Source organism: Phycodurus eques, chromosome 18 (assembly GCF_024500275.1).
Source record: "Phycodurus eques isolate BA_2022a chromosome 18, UOR_Pequ_1.1, whole genome shotgun sequence".
NCBI lineage: Eukaryota > Metazoa > Chordata > Actinopteri > Syngnathiformes > Syngnathidae > Phycodurus > Phycodurus eques.
This window is the reverse complement of record NC_084542.1, coordinates 9,599,979-9,618,106: the sequence shown is the minus strand read 5'-3', so window position 1 is coordinate 9,618,106 and position 18,128 is coordinate 9,599,979. Positions and strand designations below refer to the sequence as shown.

Genomic DNA, 18,128 nt, shown 5'->3' with positions numbered 1-18,128 from the left:
CAAAAGAGCATTAAAGGATAAAATAGTTTATTTTATAGTCTCATATTAAAGGTAGGCCTCAACTTGCAAGACAATTGTTGGCAGTATGTACAACATACTTGTAATTTCCATGGAATGGAATCAGACAAAGACACTAATCATATCCTCTTGAATGGAAAGAAAATTGAACCGATGTACAGACACACTTCCGAGACACTTTTTTTTTTTTTTTTTTCCTTGGGGAAGTTTCAGCAACATGGATTTTGGGACTTAGTAAAGCACAATACGTCAACGGCGGGGGGGGGCTTCACTGGCTTCCGTTTACTGCAAACGACAGGAGCTACTTTGGAACATTCCGGTTTAAGTGATCTTTTCCATGACCTGTGAGATGACTACAAAATGCATAACATACATTTGAGCTTGAAAACATCCAATCATTACAAATCTTTTTTTTTTTATGTAATTGTCTATCAAACAAGCTGCCTAATGTGTTCGGCCACCTAAAGTCATTCACTACTTCAAGCTAAAGGACAAAACACAATACAAGTTTAGGAATATTATTCGAATTCAATCAATACATCCATTTCAACACAGGAACTTTTTTTTCTTCTTAAATTTCATTAACAAATGTGTCGCAGCTCAAAACATCTGCAATCCAGTGAGCCTGAGGTGGGTGTCACTAAACATTTCTCCTTGGGGGGTCTTCACATTCTTAAGTGGAAAAAGCTACAAATGTACAATTTGTGGTGGTAGAAGTTCAAAAAGATAAAATTGTCCAGAACATTTGATCTTGGTGTGTGTTTTAGTTCAAAACAAACAAAATACAGTGGACCCTCGCAGTCACAGTTCAGCTTTTGCAAATTCACCTATTGGTGTTTTCTTTTTCTTTTTTTCCATTCCTTTACCCATCCTCCATTATTCACAAAAAAATATTTTATTTTCATGGCCAAATACTGTTTACGTTATGGTTGTTATATTGGAGTGTCTCTTTAATTTCGATAATGAATGGTTACTGTCAGCTGTAACTGCGCCCCCCAATCTAGTTGTAAGCTTAACCACGGTCTCACGGTGGAAGGCATAAGGCTGGTGTGTGTGTACGTGGAACCTTCACTCAATGTACTTATCCAATCAAAAATATAACAACAGCCATTAGATTTGTGATTGACAGTCAGTTGAAATTCACTATTCGTGGTCAGGCTCGGTCCCTATCCCCCGCCAATAGCAGGGTCCACTGTATACGTTATATAGCAGTGCTTAGGACTTTGTCTGGTGTGCACCTGCTGTTCCCGTACACAAACGCATGGCAGCAGAACATAAAAATAAAAATAAAAAAATTCTTAAGTAGCCGAGCTGCCTCTTTTTGGGGTTTTGAATTGTTGCGAGAAGAAAATTTTAACCCTCCACCCTCCTTGCTCTAGGAGGCATTTTAGAGGAGTTTTGAGGGGTCATGAGTCTCCAGTGCGAGCCCACCCAGAAGGGAGGGAGAGGGTGGGGAGTTGGGGCGTGTCAGGTGGAAAGGTCAAAGAGCCTCGAGAGCGTTTAAAAGGCTTCGTCTTGCCTTTCATGTGAGGCCCCATCTCTGGCCTCATACCTGCTTTTTGACGCGCCGGGCGCTTCCTAGCTTGCCTCCACACGCAGCTTCTTGCGGTTGGGAGGCTCCTCGGGTTCAGACTCAGAGCTGGAGTCGGAGCCGCCATCGAACGCCGACACGGCGCTGCCTTTTGGGTTGGTGTAGAGGCTGCTGTCGGATGACGAGTAGTTGGTCTGAAGCTGCGCCGAGCCCTTCACCTTCTCCAGCGCGCGCACTGTACAACATAGAGGACCACCAATCACCACTTGTACTCATGCATTTATTTTGTTAAATACAGGTAAATGTAAAACAGTAAATACGGCAGTAACTGAGCGTGCAGTCATATATGTAATTTTTACGACCCACCGGTTGTCAATCACTGAGTTAGGGGACCATTATAAACAGGCAGTTTGCACAGCCTCACAAAATGTTTTTAACTTCAAATCCATAATATTGAGTGTTAGTAACACTCAATTATGAATTAGGTGCTTTTATGGGGTAACAAGGTAAAAGGTCAGCGCAGGGCCACAGGGGTGTCCACGAGTTCGTGACAAATGATTGAAACCTCAGTCAGCCCTTCTGTCTCTGTACGATTGTTTGTCCTCAGGCGCAGTGGTTTCTTGTATCCAAAATTAGAGGCAGAAACAGCTGACCGACCACAAAAACATATTTTATTTTTTAAAATCTCTAACTCCCCTCCTTTAAATAGCAATTTGTTAGCTGTTTCATTAGCATGGCAGCTTTGAGGACTGAAAACACAGCCCTTTTGAAGCTGAAGTGAATCATTTTTAAACTAACATTCTCCGAACACTAAAAACACTAGTCTATGAAATTGGAAAATAGCGAACACGTTTGTGCTTCAAACACCTCTTCAACAAAGTGTACATTTATTACATTGCTACTGCGTCCAACTGAATCACATTACTTCCATAAGACAGATTCTAAACTGAGGGTTTTTGAAAGTTGGTTTTGGATAAGACCGAGGAGGACAAGCATTTGGTGTGAATACTCAAACAGCCCTTTCACGCTGAGCCAGTGCTGGTGATTAGGTGCTAGAGCCAAAATCAGCACTGGAAACAAATGTGATGTAAAAAGTTATGTATGGACATTATATTCGTGGCGCCATGATGTCGCTCTGGGTTGGCTTTCTTCCAGTGTGTGGTGTTTGGCGGCTGAACCAAACTGAGGACCAGTACCCAACCACCACAGGTACCAGCTGAGTGTGACAGGGGTCATAGTGTTTCATCGCCAACTACTAGCCTGGCAAGCTTATTCAAGTGTTTTTAGTCGGGGGGGTTTCACATCCATGCAAACAGATTATTTAGGCAAAATGGTCATTTTAAGTGGTATTTTCAAAAATACAAGTGAATGTGAGTGCGAATGGTTGTTTGCTTATATGTGCCCTGCGATTGGCTGGTGACCAGTTCAGGGCGTACCCTTCCTCTTCCCCGAAGATAGCTGGGATAGGCTCCAGCACGCCCGCAACCCTAGTTAGGATAAGCGGTACAGAAAATGGATGGCTGGACAATTTCACGTTTGTTTGTTTTTTCATCCGTAAACATACCCTAAGTTTGATCACAATTTACAGTCAAAACAGACTGTATTATGATTTCTGACCCATCCCTCATTTCAAACATTTCCAGGTTAATGGTCATGTTGGTTGTGCTCAATAAACACAAGCATGAAAGTTGAGCATTTCCTTCCTGTTCTCAGGCTGTGCAAAGATTTGGAAACCAGTCAGAAAGTTGAGTAAGATCGCATAATCGCAGCCATTTCAACACTGAAAACGGAAGCCGTGCTAATTCAGTCACATTCAAAACAGCAGTGGAACTCGGGACTGCTGTTGCGTGTGCCACAAATAATACGCTTAATAACACTTTGCATATATACTCTAACCAATCTCAAAATTTTAACCCAAACATACGGCAATATATGAATGGAAAATATGAATATTTTATATGAATATATATGATATGAATGGAAAATGTATTTCACATCAGTCGATATGGATAATTATTGATTGTGGGTTTTTTTTTACCTATTCAAAATAAGGACCCGAAGAAAAAAAGTCAGAATTTAGATCATTTATAGTTGCCATTTAGAAGAAACCACTTCTGCAGCTCTGTGTGTACAGGCATGGACAAATCTATCACCTGTACCAAGACAACAAAACGCAATCAATCACGACTAGTTGCTGGAGATATGCCAGGGAAGCACCCAACTGCAACAGTTTGACTCTTCAGGCTATAAAGACAACCTGCCATTGGCAATCATTACCATAAGCTAGTTCACATCCTGTCGACTCCTGGCAGAGGTGAAGACGGAGATGACACAAAGTTGAGGCGTTACCTTGCTGCTCCAGCAGCGCGTTTTGTCTCTTCAGGTCGTCAATGTCCTGCTGGTGCGTGTGATTTTTTCGCCTCATGTACTGGATGTACTCTGTGGCTTTGTCTAGGATTTGAGCTCGAGACGCCTGTTTGGTAGACTGCTGTTAGTGACACATGCAAAAGAGAAGTGACGTGTGTGCAGAGAAATCATCACATTCACACAAAAAACACAATTGCTTTATTTAATAAGCTCACAAAGCCTAGACAACAGACCTTTTCTTTAGCTAAAAACACTTTAGGTTAAATGGTCAAATTGGCTGCGTACTTTTTCTTAGCTCTATTTAACCATCATGTATTGTTTCACTCTTATCTCAAGATCCCTCATTGTAACACATTTGCTATTAAAACCTGTATAAGGCTGGATTTACAATGCAGATCATAATGCCAAAATTCAGTTTTTCTTCATGTGACCCAGATCACAGTTTTTACATTCACTGAACACCTGAAAAAATCAACAGATGGAATAATAACTAAATAAAAATTTTAACATACTTGTAGACCCAGTCAAGATTATATAAAGTTGGCACACTCGTTTACCTGTCTAAATATACATCTCTAATGTAACATATTCAGACAATTTTAGGGCTCCATACTTTGTTTTGATTTAAAGCGGGTGTTTTTTATTCACTGCGGGTGTGTTTTAATGTGTAATCCATTGGTGCATGGCGCAAAAAAAATTAAAACATTTTTTTAAAATCTGAATTGTGTCACCTGAACGAGTGTAAATCCAGCCATTCACATCATCATCATCATCATAAGACCAAGTCCACACCGACATGGGCATTTTTTTTTTTTTTTAGAAACAAAAGTCATGTCCGCATTATTTTAACATGTGCTATGCTTTTTAGTCTTTCATTCACACAAAACTATTTGAGTAAATCGCAAACTGACATCTTGACAAGGATGTGTTGATTTGAATTAACATGCTGAACCTTGTGGTGGTTTAGCATATGTTCACAAACGTCAATGTTGATCTGACTACATTGAAGAATGAAGACATCAGAAGTAGCTGCAGTAGCTTATCAGGCTTTGAATTAGCCAGCATAAGCAGTTTATGTGGAAATACATTTCATTAAAGCATCATTGTGTGTGGAGATGTATATTGTTCTTTCACTTTGATGAGTATATTTCATGGTTGTTGTTTTTGTATAATAAAATACCCAAACGGATGTGGACCTAGCTTAGATTCTTACATAATATTCAGCACGTCAGCAGTGTAACAACCTAAAGGGGCATGCAAAGCAGCTCCCTGAGCAAACATGACTATCACTGCACCACCCAGCCCCTAGCCGTCCACCCACCCAACTGGTTTCTAGGGGAGGAGTGCTCTAGTAACGTTCTCCATGTCACGGATGTCAAAACAGGAAGAGCACAGCGACATTTGCTCGTAATAACTTCCTGACGCTGGTCCAAGCAGTTAGACATGCAGCTCCCACCATCTGCTCTCCACTCACACACTAATATAGCTCTCAATATACACTACGCTATCTCTTTAAGTCATGACCATGTCTCCCATAATATAAGTAACATTGAACAAACATAATGAAGAAGAAAAAGATTTCTCTTACACTGTTGTGGTTTGCACCAGTACTGTTACCAACCTTTTCTCCCTGCAAGGCAGGCACAGAGTCCCGGAGGCTGTGAAAGCTGTCTTTGATGTGGTCCCTACGCTTGCGCTCCAGCGCATTGTGATGTGCGCGTTTGTCAGCCTGCAATGAGAGCGTCACAAGGCCTTCAGCCCAGCAGCACAGCAGCGTGGGTAGAGGACAGCAGGAGACAAAATGCGCTAGCTGCCTAGTGCCACTCTGCCTTTAGGACACCCGCACAGTGCTTTTAAGTGGGTGTTTTCTTTTTGGTTTTTTTTTATCCACGACATGGAAAATTACCACTGTGACAGTTGGGGATAATAAGCTGAGGCTGACATCTTAATGAGGAAAAGCTCAATAATGTCAAATATTTTTTTAAACTGAAAGACACAAATCCTCTTTCAAAGCAATTCACTTAAACTGGGAAATACTCCAGTTTGTATTGCTTACTACTGTAGCCCATTTTGGAAGGTTACAAGTCAGAAAGGTTCAAGGACTTTGAAGCAGATAAATCACATAGTCACTCTTCTACTGCAAAGTTAGTCACTTATTTTTTCGATTCATCTCATTAGGTTCAGATAAAAGCAAACGCTAGTGCAATTGCTCTTGATAGATAGTCAAGTGTCAACAGCTCTTCATGTCGTGTAAGCTCCAGTGACCTTTCTACAAACTGCAAAGATGTTATCATGCGTCCATCTATTGTCGATAGTGCTTATCTTTTACTCGGATCATAGCTGAGCTGGAGCCTATCCCAGCTGACTTTAGGCCAGAGGCGGGGTACACCCTGGACTGGCCCCCAGCCAATCGCAGGGCTAATATGGACAAACAACCATTCCAACTCACATTCACACTTATGGATAGTCTTCAATTAACCCAACATGCATATTTTTGGAATGTGGGAGGAAGGCAGAGTACCCGAAGAAAATTCAAGCAGGCATGGGGAGAACATGCAAACCCCAAACTGGAGCCGGGAGCCTTGAATGCAAAATTACTCGAGGTTTAGCTGCAGCTCAATGCTAGGGCGGGGAAAGATCTGGTTGACGACAACATTAATTCAAACAACTTCAAAACTTAATTTGAAGGAAAGAGTTAAGGAAATTGAACGGCCGTTGGGAGTCAGGTTTACGACAACTTTCAGTTGGATGTACTGATTTTGTGAAACTTTCCAGACTCAATCCAAGTTTCATAACTGTGTTTATCTTGAAAACACAGTCTCCATTACCTGACAAGCAAAACCAATTTGCCGTCTGATTGGAGTGCAATGCAGTGGAACACAATATGGCCGCCACAACTGCATAATGCATAGCCACGTGGGCTGATGAATCATGAATTAGACAAAGCTGTGCTATTGCTAAGATAATGCTAGCTCAACTGGGACAAAGGAGCCCAGGCAGAAGTTATGTGACCCAACAAAAGGTTTATTAAAAAAAAAAAAAAAAAAAAGTTTCTGTTTTTGTGTAATATTCAGAAATTACAATGACACCTGAAAATGGAGATAAACACTGACTAAAATGTGTCCTCCTGTGTGTGATTACAACACTGGCAGCCATTTTCCTGCTCTCATTTTTAGTAGAGCATGGGAGACAAGCAAAGACCGCCGGAAGACGACATCACACGTCAATAGAGCATCACGTCTGCTTTCAAGATGGAAACATCACCATATGTACAATGGCATGCTTCACGAATGGATTCACCACTTAACATAAATACATCGTGAGGAAGTGAAAAGCATGCAAAGCATGCAAAGCTGGCTAAAGCACGGCATCAAATGATTTGAGGTCTTGGATTTGAACCTCAGTGAGCTGCTGCTCATCAGCGCTGCCTTTATTCACAATTGCTTCAATAAAAACTACATCAGTCACCTGATAAGGTTGTTTCCTGCTGGAGTGGTTTTCATCCTTAGCCAATTTTATTTCTCTCTCCACAGAATACCCACTGTCGTGTTCTGCCTATTGTTTTGTTACCTTACATACATCCAGGTTTGAGATTTAGGAGTAACTCCACTTCACTAACATTCCACAATGATCCCCCAATGAAAATCTCCTTAATAACGTGTTTACTGCATGTATGCATGTACACTCTGTTCTAATACAATACAGACTCGGTGGTTCAAATGCCCTTGTCTAAAAATAAATCAAAAGCTTCATAGATTGTACAGAAAGGTTGAAGCCACATAATTCATGTTAAAGTATATTTGAAAATTAACTCCTCAACCAAGGTAAAAATAATGTTTTGATGGGGCTGATTTGTAACCAAAAATGTTCCCGATTCTACGGTAGATTATTAACATCAGGAGATTTTTATTTGGTAAAACTGTGTCAAGGTTAAAAAAACAAAAGGCTGGGAAACTTCAAACCATAAGTAAAGGTGGGCCCTACTGAATCTATGACACGAGTAGAAATGAAAACTACTTTGGTGGTAGTTTCCACTGTTAAAAAATGAAATGGAAAGTGGATGGATGGATGAGGTCAATCAAACATATTACAGTACTAAAATTAAATAGTACTGATCACAAGCCCAAGATGTCCCAATAATCATGATGGGAAGCCACTGCGTGTGTTCATGCTGCTATACTATTAAAGATGTGACTGTTGCATTGTGGCTCAGCACATTTGTCACTAAGACAAACAAGTGTCCAATTACAGTGCCGGCATTATTAGTCTGTCATAAAAACAGGTACCTTTTTTTCCCTCCTCTGGCACCGCACGCTAGGCGAGCTGCTCCCTCCGTTCTACTCATACCTGACCGCCGCACGTAACACAAGTGTTCCAGGTGGGCGAGGGGAGGAAGGACAGATAAGTGCGTCTCCTTCGCTAGTGATGGCCATCACACATAGTCCCGTGGACAGCGTGGAAATGACAGCGCCAAAAAGAAACAATGGTCCAGATCATGAATGAAAGCGCTGTTCCCAAAATAAAAATAAACAATGTGTTGCTTCCTTGTCATCAGGCTGCATATAATACCAATAGCTCATGACGAAAAATGTCCCACATCACCCACCATTACGACTTCATTATTTTATTAAAGCGATTGTTGGGCTTGCAATTTATTATCATTAAAATTCTAATGCTACTGAGGCTTTTGTAGTTAATACAGTTAATAATTAGAGGTGGAAATTGAACTGTAGCGGCTTAATTTTATGAAGTGGTAAAAGAAGAGGTGTTTTTTTTTTGTTAATGAGCATTTTGTGCACTAAGTAACCCTCAGTTCAAAGATGGTTTTATGAGACAAACAGGACTACTCTGTGTCATGAACATCTTTGTGGTGGGGGGGAGAAAAAAAAAAAAGTCAGATGTGTTTCTGTTACTCATAAAGTCAATTCCAGGTGTCAACAACAGACATTACAACATTGTCATGTCATATTTCCCGTGTTGTTTGTTTGTTAGGGCTGTGGTTCTCAATTTTTTATAGCCAGTACCAGCTCTGAAAAATAATTGGCTCTCTAAGGACCACTATAAAGACGAACATTAAAATACAGGAGCAATGTAGGCCTAAATATTGATCAAAAACAAGACAGAGGTTGTAGTCCTACAGATGTAATATTACAAGAAAAAATACATAACTTTCCAAGAATAAAGTCCAATTTTTACGTGAAAATTTTCAAATTATACATGGTTATACTACAAGGGGAAAAAAAACTAACTATATGACAAAACTAACTATATGTCAAAAACAACCCAAAGTTTAAAAGAATAAAATCGAAATATGAGAAAAAGAACAAATACTACAAGAAACAAAGCAAAAACAAAACAAAAAAACATTTGTAATTTATGAGAATAAAGTCAAAGTACATCGAAATATGTAATTTCACAGGAAAAATGTTAAAATGTTTTAAGCAAAAACTACCATACTAACTCCCAACCACCATAGTAATGATTCAATTAAATGTATTGCACACAAAAGATACATATACATTTTCCTTAAATAAAAGTTTAAAAAGCAAGAGTTGTTCAAGAATAAATTAATGCAAATGAATTGAACTTAAAAGTTAAATACAACTGAACTGTACTTGGGCAGTGATTCATTCAGGTGCCACGTGAAGGAGCCCGCATACCACACTTTGAGCATCACTGTGGTAGGATTTAATAGAGGAGGATTTAGGCCCAGGCTACGTAGATTAATACATTGGCCTTTAAAAATACAGAGGAAGCTCACAATTCAAACACCCTTGAAGGTAGTATGATTTGAAAACACGCCAAACTTCTGCTGGTAAAATAAGTTGGCATTACTTGAGAGACTGCAGCAAATCTTGTCAGATTCTAGCTCTGTGAGCTTTGAAAACTGTGCTCTGATTTTTCTGTGTATTTTTTTGTGAAGCCACCACAGATGGTACAAGTGATGGCAAAGAGGACAAGTGTGGTGCCAATGACCATAGAACCGTAAATGGAATGAGAGTTGCGACGAGAGCAGCACATTTTAACTTTATTTCAGACGATATTTTTATACTTGGACGATCCTGAATATAATTTTTGTTTCTTGTGTCTGCAATAAAAGGTATGAAGATGGCAACAGTTTGAATCTGGACCTGATTTTGATTGTATCTTTCTTATTTTCTATGGAAAGATTGGAGGGGACCTTACCGTTTCCATTATATTTATATTTATTTAAAAAAAATAAAAGAAAATAATATATATATATATATATATATATATATATATATTATACATTACAAGGTAGGAGATAGGTGACCACACTCACATGCACAGTAATAACATTTGTATACTACTAGATAAAAAAATTAAAAAAGGGTAGGACAAAATTTTCCAGAACATTTGGCTTTGAGTTTCCTAACATTTTTAACACTTTTTTCTTATGTATGTTTCATGGATTTACCTAATTTAATCAGGACAGCTGAGTAAACTAAATTTACAATAAATTAAATGATATACTATATTTTAGTCTGTCCTGTGACCATTATTGTTGTACACATCTGTTTGACCCAAGCAATTTAAAGCACCAGGAAATTGTTATAAGCTGATTTTTTTTTTATGCTTTGGTTACTTATTTAGTTTGTTCAATGCCTAAATAAACATAAATATAAAAAAGCCCGGGGTCAAATTGACCCAAATGAACACTGATGCGTGCAACAATATGTGCAGGACAGGACGGACTTAAATACATCGTCATGTTAATTTATTGTTATTTTATTTTATTTTACCCACCTGTCCCCATGTCATTAGGTAACATCCATTCATAACCTTTTCTATACCACTTGTCCTCATTTGGGTCGCAGTTGTGGCGGCCAATGCTGAAAATGGGTTTGACATCCCTGCTTTAAAGACTGAAATTAACCTAACATGCAGGTTTTCAGGAATGTGGGAGGAACACGGGTTACCCAGTGACAACCCACGCAAGCTCGGGAGACCATGCAAGCTCCACACATGAGTTTCATGAGATGGAGCGAGAGATTCATGAGATTCAAACTGAGAAACTCAGAATGATGTGAGGCACACATTAAGCATGAATGTTGAACGGGGACAAATGGACCCCAAAGACAATAAAAGAGTCAAGTTCTCAGTGGAAAACGCATGAATTGCAATGACTAAACTCATGCAGATGCAGATTTTTTTTTTTTTGAAAGGTGTCAAATCTGCTGCTGATCCAAATTAGGACTCTTTAGCCTGCACAGAGGTACCACTACTGATTGAATTAAAACTCAAATGAATTAATGTATTGCATTACCTTACTCAGTCAATTTTCCCCCTCAAGACTTTTTCAATAGGAATTACATTAGTATGGTTCCATTGAAGATGTAGGGGGGTAGTACATTTGCAAAAACGCCAAGCTTACAACCATTTACATTAGAATTGAGCTGATGGTGCGTCGTGCTTTGTGTGTGTACGTATTGCCCCCCCCCCCCCCCCCTCCCCCCTCCTCCACTATGTTGTGCAGTTAGCTATAACGTCATTCATTTCAGCCTGCCAGCCCCTCGGTGGGATGTCGAGAAGACTGACTCTAATCAGAGGCTGCAACACAGGAAAACATCCCGCTGCAGCCCTTCCTGACACGAAGCTTTCCGCCCCAGATGCATGCACGCAGCAGCATCTCTTTAGCTGAGCATCATTCTCCGCCATGGATGCAGCAGTATGTCAAACAAGATCCGTCTGTTGAAGTGACCTAGATGTGCAAAAGCGGAATCCCCCGTCGTGTTAAGGAAAACCACCACGATCCGCACGCCACTGCGCGTATTTGTTGGTTAAAAACAATAACCAAGACACAATGAAAGACAGCCTGTGCACCTCTGCAAAGCTTTTGGTCTAAATATAGCCGCCGTGTTACCGTGTATACACGCAGGATAGGGGATACCCTGCCTGCAATGCAAAACGTACCATGCGAATATTGCCTTCCAAACACTACAAACATGTCATATCTATCTCGATCATGTGACCCATTGCTTTCACATTCGATTTTGAAGTCCACCTACCCTCAAGCAAAGCCTTATTACTAAATAATGAAGAATCTGTTATCATAAAAAAAATAATAATAAAGCAATGATACAATACAGTACAATGATTATAATAATGGACAAATTCCCCCCACAGAATTACGCACCACATTGTGATATCTCGGTGAGTCTTCCTGCAAAAAAAAACAGAACAAAAAGTACAATTGTAGCCATAATTGTTGAGAAGCGTTAAGTTTCGCCAAAGCTGCTTCGATTTTAAAACTCTCGTACTTAGAATGCTTCTGAGCACAGAAGAAAAGTACTATTTCTTGTAATTATGTCAATTTATCTGAGGAGCACGGCGACCCAGCTTATCGGTAAGCTAACGCTAGCTGAGCAGCTACATGGGCTACACACACACGCGCACGCACACACGCGCGCACGCACACACACACACACACTTACTTACTCACAAACACACACAAACACGCACACAAACGACACGAAAAGCCAAATAAATGTACTCATTGGCGTAGAAAAGTGGTCATACTCACGTCACTATCGACTTCGATATCATCGTTATCACTCATTCTTCGATGAAATGGTCAAGTATAAAGGGACCCGTGGCTAAAAAAACAACATGAATCGGTTTAGCAGCCCAGCGGCGCTCTAACAGACAGACTGAGTACTTGCTAGTAGCAGCGAGCGACTCACTCGCTCACGTTCTGTTTGGACAGAACCGTGTGGACTGTCTCCACGTGACTCCACTCCACACACCAAGCTACCGCAGCGTAATGCGCATGCGCAAACTCCAAGGGTGTTCTGGGAAATGTGGTCTTTCGTGTATGACATGCAGAAATTTATTGCAATATCCTGAATAGCAGGCGATTTTTACTCACAGGAGGATTATTAATTGTTATCCTCAAATGTTCAATATTATTTTACGTTTACTAATTGGTTATTTGACCTTGGTTGTTTGAACGTTTCTTTTTTAAACTACATTTCCCAGCAGATGTGAAGCGTACACCCTACGTCACACCGTTGGTAATGTTTTTTTTTCTGTAGTTCTATGTCACGGGGCAAAACAGGGCCAAGGCAGACACGTGGAATAGTACAACACACGATAAATGGAAAACATTTAGACCATAAGGTGATCGTGTGACATGTAGCGTGCACTAAATCATGTGATTCCGCCTTTGTTTTACACATAAAACCGACTAAATGTGTCTGTGTGGGGTTTTTTTTCCTTTTTGTGCATGTTTTGTTCTTCTAAAACGGCATTTTATTTGTTTTTATTTCCATTCAGTTCTACTATGTTAAAATATAAATAATTCACTTTAGTGGGAGTTAATGATACTTAAGTGCTACTTTGAGCATCATGTTACATTTGCAAGTTTAGCATCAGAGGTTTGGGAGTGCTGAGCTCCCGTCCAGCCAAGATAAATTTCAGTTTTGTACATTTTAGCACAATTTCACTCCCACATTTCTGTAAGAAAAGCATCACACGTTTTGGGAAAGTCAATGACTAAACCTTGAAATCCGATGAATGTTATTATTTAAATGTTGAGCCACAGCAAAAGAGGAATGGATTGGATAATCCATCCATCCATCCATTTTCTGAGCCGCTTCTCCTCACTAGGGTCACGGGCGTTCTGGAGCCTATCCCAGCTGTCATCGGGCAGGAGGCGGGGTACACCCTGAACTGGTTGCCAGCCAATCGCAGGGCACATAGAAACAATCAACCATTCGCACTCACAGTCACGCCTACGGGCAATTTAGAGTCTTCAATTAATGCATGTTTTTGGGATGTGGGAGGAAACCGGAGTGCCCGGAGAAAACCCACGCAGGCACGGGGAGAACATGCAAACTCCACACAGGCGGGGCCGGGGATTGAACCCGGGTCCTCAGAACTGTGAGGCTGACGCTCTAACCAGTCGGCACCGTGCCGCCGGATTGGAAAATATAAAACAAAAATAAAGATGATTCTGATTCTGGTTCTGACATTAAGAGTATGCATTCTTTTTTGGGAATAAACCAGCCCACTATATTAAGTACTAAAAAAAAAGCACACAAAAAAAGGACCCTAGACTTGTTTTGGGCATTTTTATATGAAATACAATGCACAGCATGTAAAACACATTAACAGAAATTGACTTTTGTGAATACTTTGAAGACTATTTTAAACAATCCTCTCTTTGCTCCTCCCTCTCTCTGTGTCTGTCATGTTAATTGTCATCCAGTCAGTTACCTTGTCAGTTGCACCTTGGCTTTAATATTATCACATCACATCCACATATGGCACAACAGCTAGCCGCTCCCATTCAAATTCAAAAAGAGGACAGTTGTGCTGTCTCTGACTTCCAGAAACGTTTCCTAACGAGAAAAAAAATGCAAATGCCTACCAAACATAATCAGTAAGCTATGATTAAATGCAGCAAAAATAAGGAATGTACTAATCGTCTTGGTACAGCAGTAGAAGAAGTTCCCCATATCCTGGTTTAAGACAGGTACATGGGGCACCACTGGAAGGCGACATATAACTCTGTGCAACGAGCCTGCCTGAATGGAACAAACCTTTTTTTTTTTTTTTTTTTTAAATATTACATTTCAACCAAGTACTGAATGGTTTTACACTTTTCTAACTTGTTTTAAAATGACAGGGTAAAAAAAGAATAATAAACAATCTCTTAAATTTGAAGGGTGCTGGGAGGATAAACAGGGTTATGGTTGCAGGACAACTTGGGAATAATCTGCTCAGGTCTTCCCTTTTTGACAAAATTGTGCTATAGATAAGGAGCTTACATTGTGGATTAGTTTGAACATCCAGCTCAGTAAATGTGTTAAAAAAAAAAAAAAAAGAAGGCTTCATCTCCTCCTCCCAGCAGGTCAAGAGGCCACAGCAGCTGTGGGCGACACCCTCCCCTCCATCTACAAAGAAGAGCTGCCCCTCATCTTGTATCATTTCTGCATGTTAACCTTACATGCACTTATTTAATACGTTTATGTCCTGCAGCAGCATAGGCAAACAAGGTCACGCAGGACCCTATTTACTATCAAGGTTCACAATGGGGCCATGTTTCTGCTGCAGCGAAGCCACCAAGGTCGACGGCAATCACATTTGCGTGCCTTTAAATCGGCCCTTTCAAGGGTAAACATGATCACGAGCGCTCATTCGGCTCACAAACAAACCTCTTTGCCACGCCCTTGTCGCTAATCTCTCCCCTTTGCCTCTGCGGGGCTCTCAAGAGACAGTTCAATTCCCACAGGGTCGCGACCTGCCCAACCAGCAGGTTCCTCCTCAAGAGCGAGCATTGATTTGTCTTGTCTGGAACTGTTGGTAGAAAAAATAATAATGCCAAAAAAAATGCAGGCATGTGATGCAGGGAATTGTAATTATAGCACCCAAGAGGCTGATCAGGTCATTACCCCTCCCCCATGTCTTTACAGGGCTTGGCCTGTTCAACCACTAAATGCCCTCCTTTTGCCCCAAACAATGCATTATAGACTACACTAACTGGGAGTATATGCTTTGACCATGATGTTTTATTTTTTATTTATTTATTTATTTATTTTTCTTGGCATTATTGTCAGTGCAAGCTTTATGAAAAGGAGTTAACAGAGAGTCATCTCTCTGTTAATAAAGTGTATTAGATGACTGCAATGTTTCCAGTGTGGTTCCTTTGGATAACATATGATAACATAACATATGATAATATTTTAAGAAGAAGAATATTTACTTGTACGGTAACAATCCATTTTGACAATTTCATTAAAACACATTTAAAAAGGAACCCGAAGCGTAAATTAAAAAACAATAATGATTGTAATACCTGATGTTAATTTCCATACATGTTTGAGAGAAAAATTTATGTAAATTCTATGACGTTTGTCATGAAAATGCACAACAAACAATAATGTTGATAACACAATTATGTAATAGCACTGCCGCCACTCATGAAACAAAATATAATACTTTTAAAGTAAGTGCTCTAAATGTAATTGTACCAATAAGCGCAATGACAACCACAATGGAAGGATGGATGGATGCTATGGTGGACTGATAGATAGATAGATAGATAGATAGATAGATAGATAGATAGATAGATAGATAGATAGATAGATAGATAGATAGATAGATAGATAGATAGATAGATAGATAGATAGATAGATAGAAGGCCCTGTGCATTAATTTGTATGATACACACATTTTCATTAACTGTCGTGGCATAAGCCAACCGACACAAACAGTACTTGCAACTTTAATAACAATAACTTTTGAAGGCCATCGGAGCCCATTGCTCAAGTTTTCTCCTTATCCAGTAACGTATTTGAGCATCACGAGTGCTTCGTTTTGCTCTGCAGCAGATTTTACAGCCAGCACATGAAAGCCATCAGCAACCTTGGCACTAGTACTAGAGTAACAGTCTGTCGAGTGTGGCCATCGCATGCAGCGTTTGTACTTGGCACTGTCTAGTGTAGTGTGGTGCTCGCCAATGAGTTGTAGACAGCGTCATGGTCATCGTACTCAATTAAAACTGACCAAAAAAACAAAAACAAAACAAAAAAGTCACTAACAGATTTTTTTTCCATGAACATTCCATTCTGTCATTTCATTTCATGTCATGTCATTATGTGCAAATCATGTACTTTAATAATAAAGAAAACACCTATTTTATATGACCAATACATAAGGTCTTTGCACTACGACCAAGAAGTGGTGTTTCTACATGGAAATAATGGGGCAGGTTAGTAACCGCCTACATACTGTACATGGAAAACTACTGTACTCTCGCTTACTGCATGCAGTGCTTTTTGTTCAAGTTCCTTTTCCAACACCAATGTTATAAACAGTACAAATCTTTCGGGATTCATTATAAAACTTCATAACTGAAATAAATGTCTAATTATATAGCCGAGGCAGCAACAAAGATGAACGAAATTGCTCTAATTTGCATGGTAGCTTGTTACCAGGCAGAGTTCAAGCTTAACTGCCCCACTGGCCGTGCCAACTAAGCTGTTTCAATGACAAAACTAGTGGCAGGGGGAAGTGGAATGTGTTACGTTTTTTTTTCACTATTTAAATCAATTCCCTGGTGTCTTAATACAAGCTCATTCACTGTCAGTCCTCCATGATAACATGTATGTTTGAATTCAACAGCCGTCAATGGCAGTGAATGGGTTTGTTCATAAAAATAATTTTTCAAATTAATTAAATAGAATTAATAAAAATAAGCTTAATAAAAGCTCCCTGACATTCTTTAATCAAAATACGCAAAGGATAAAGATTAACAGCACACTTGCACTTGTTACACTGGTTCAAATCATTAGATTTTGGGGGTGCTGTTCTGTCTTTTGTTGCCATGACGAGCTAGGGCACGTGACGAAGGATAAGGAGAATGTTCTCCCTTCTACTTCCAGACTGCAAATATTGTAAAGGTGCTTGCATGATCCACCACTGACTACTTTAACGATACTGTGTATGCATAATTTCCACATCCGCCTCACTCTTCTGAGGTCGTGGGTTTGAATCCAGGGTCCCTTCCTGTGTGGAGTTTGTATGTTCTCGCCATGCTTATGTGGGTTCTCTGCGAGTTCTCGGGTTTACTCCCACATTCTAAAACATGTTTTTTCGGTTTACTGAAGACCTAAATTGTACGTAGGTGTGAATGTGAGTGTGAATGGTTGTTCATCTACATGTGCCCTGCGATTGGCTGGCGACCAGTATAGGGTATGTACCCCACCTCTTGCCCGAAGTTACAGAGACTCTAGTGAGGATAAGTGGTATAGAAAATGAAGGGATAAATAAATCAAAAATAAATTCATTTAAAAACAGCACTTACAGGTATATGAAATGTAAGACAAGTTTACAGTGGACTACTACTAAAATACTATTTTAAAATAACATACGAATTAAGTAAATAGAAAAAAACACTAGTCAATTAATTGTTATTTGTATACATTATAAAATGAATCATTGCTCTGCGTTATATAGAAAAAAAATACTAGAAAAACTGTAAACATAGCACCCCCTGGTGGGGAACTGTATCCTTGCCTCAAAAGCAGATTCAGACAAGTGGAGGAGTGCCCCACCAATTGCAGCAGTTATTTTGTTGATGTATTTTCTATCGTTTATACAAAGTAGTGTTCAACCCCAAAATTGTGTGTGTGCATATACAGTGCATATATCATAGTTGAATGTTGAACAATTTGGAGTTCAAGCA

The 18,128-nt window shown here is 39.7% G+C and overlaps 1 protein-coding gene across 8 annotated transcripts; it reads right to left on the bottom strand.

Annotated features, from left to right (window-relative positions):
* Positions 1-10: 10 nt before the first annotated feature.
* Positions 11-12,686, bottom strand: max (myc associated factor X). Of its 8 annotated transcripts, none has more exons than XM_061703782.1 (5): positions 12,462-12,686; positions 12,075-12,101; positions 5,505-5,645; positions 3,827-4,037; positions 11-1,784 (listed from the first exon to the last, which is right to left on the bottom strand). In XM_061703782.1, exons 1-5 carry the CDS (start codon positions 12,495-12,497, stop codon positions 1,597-1,599), a joined length of 603 nt encoding a protein of 200 aa, XP_061559766.1. In that variant the 5' UTR covers positions 12,498-12,686; the 3' UTR covers positions 11-1,596. The 8 variants fall into 8 exon arrangements, with proteins under 8 accessions (XP_061559766.1, XP_061559771.1, XP_061559767.1 ...); XM_061703787.1 differs by having other exon boundaries at positions 3,899-4,037; XM_061703783.1 differs by having other exon boundaries at positions 3,827-4,034.
* Between the last annotated feature and the right edge of the window lie 5,442 nt (positions 12,687-18,128).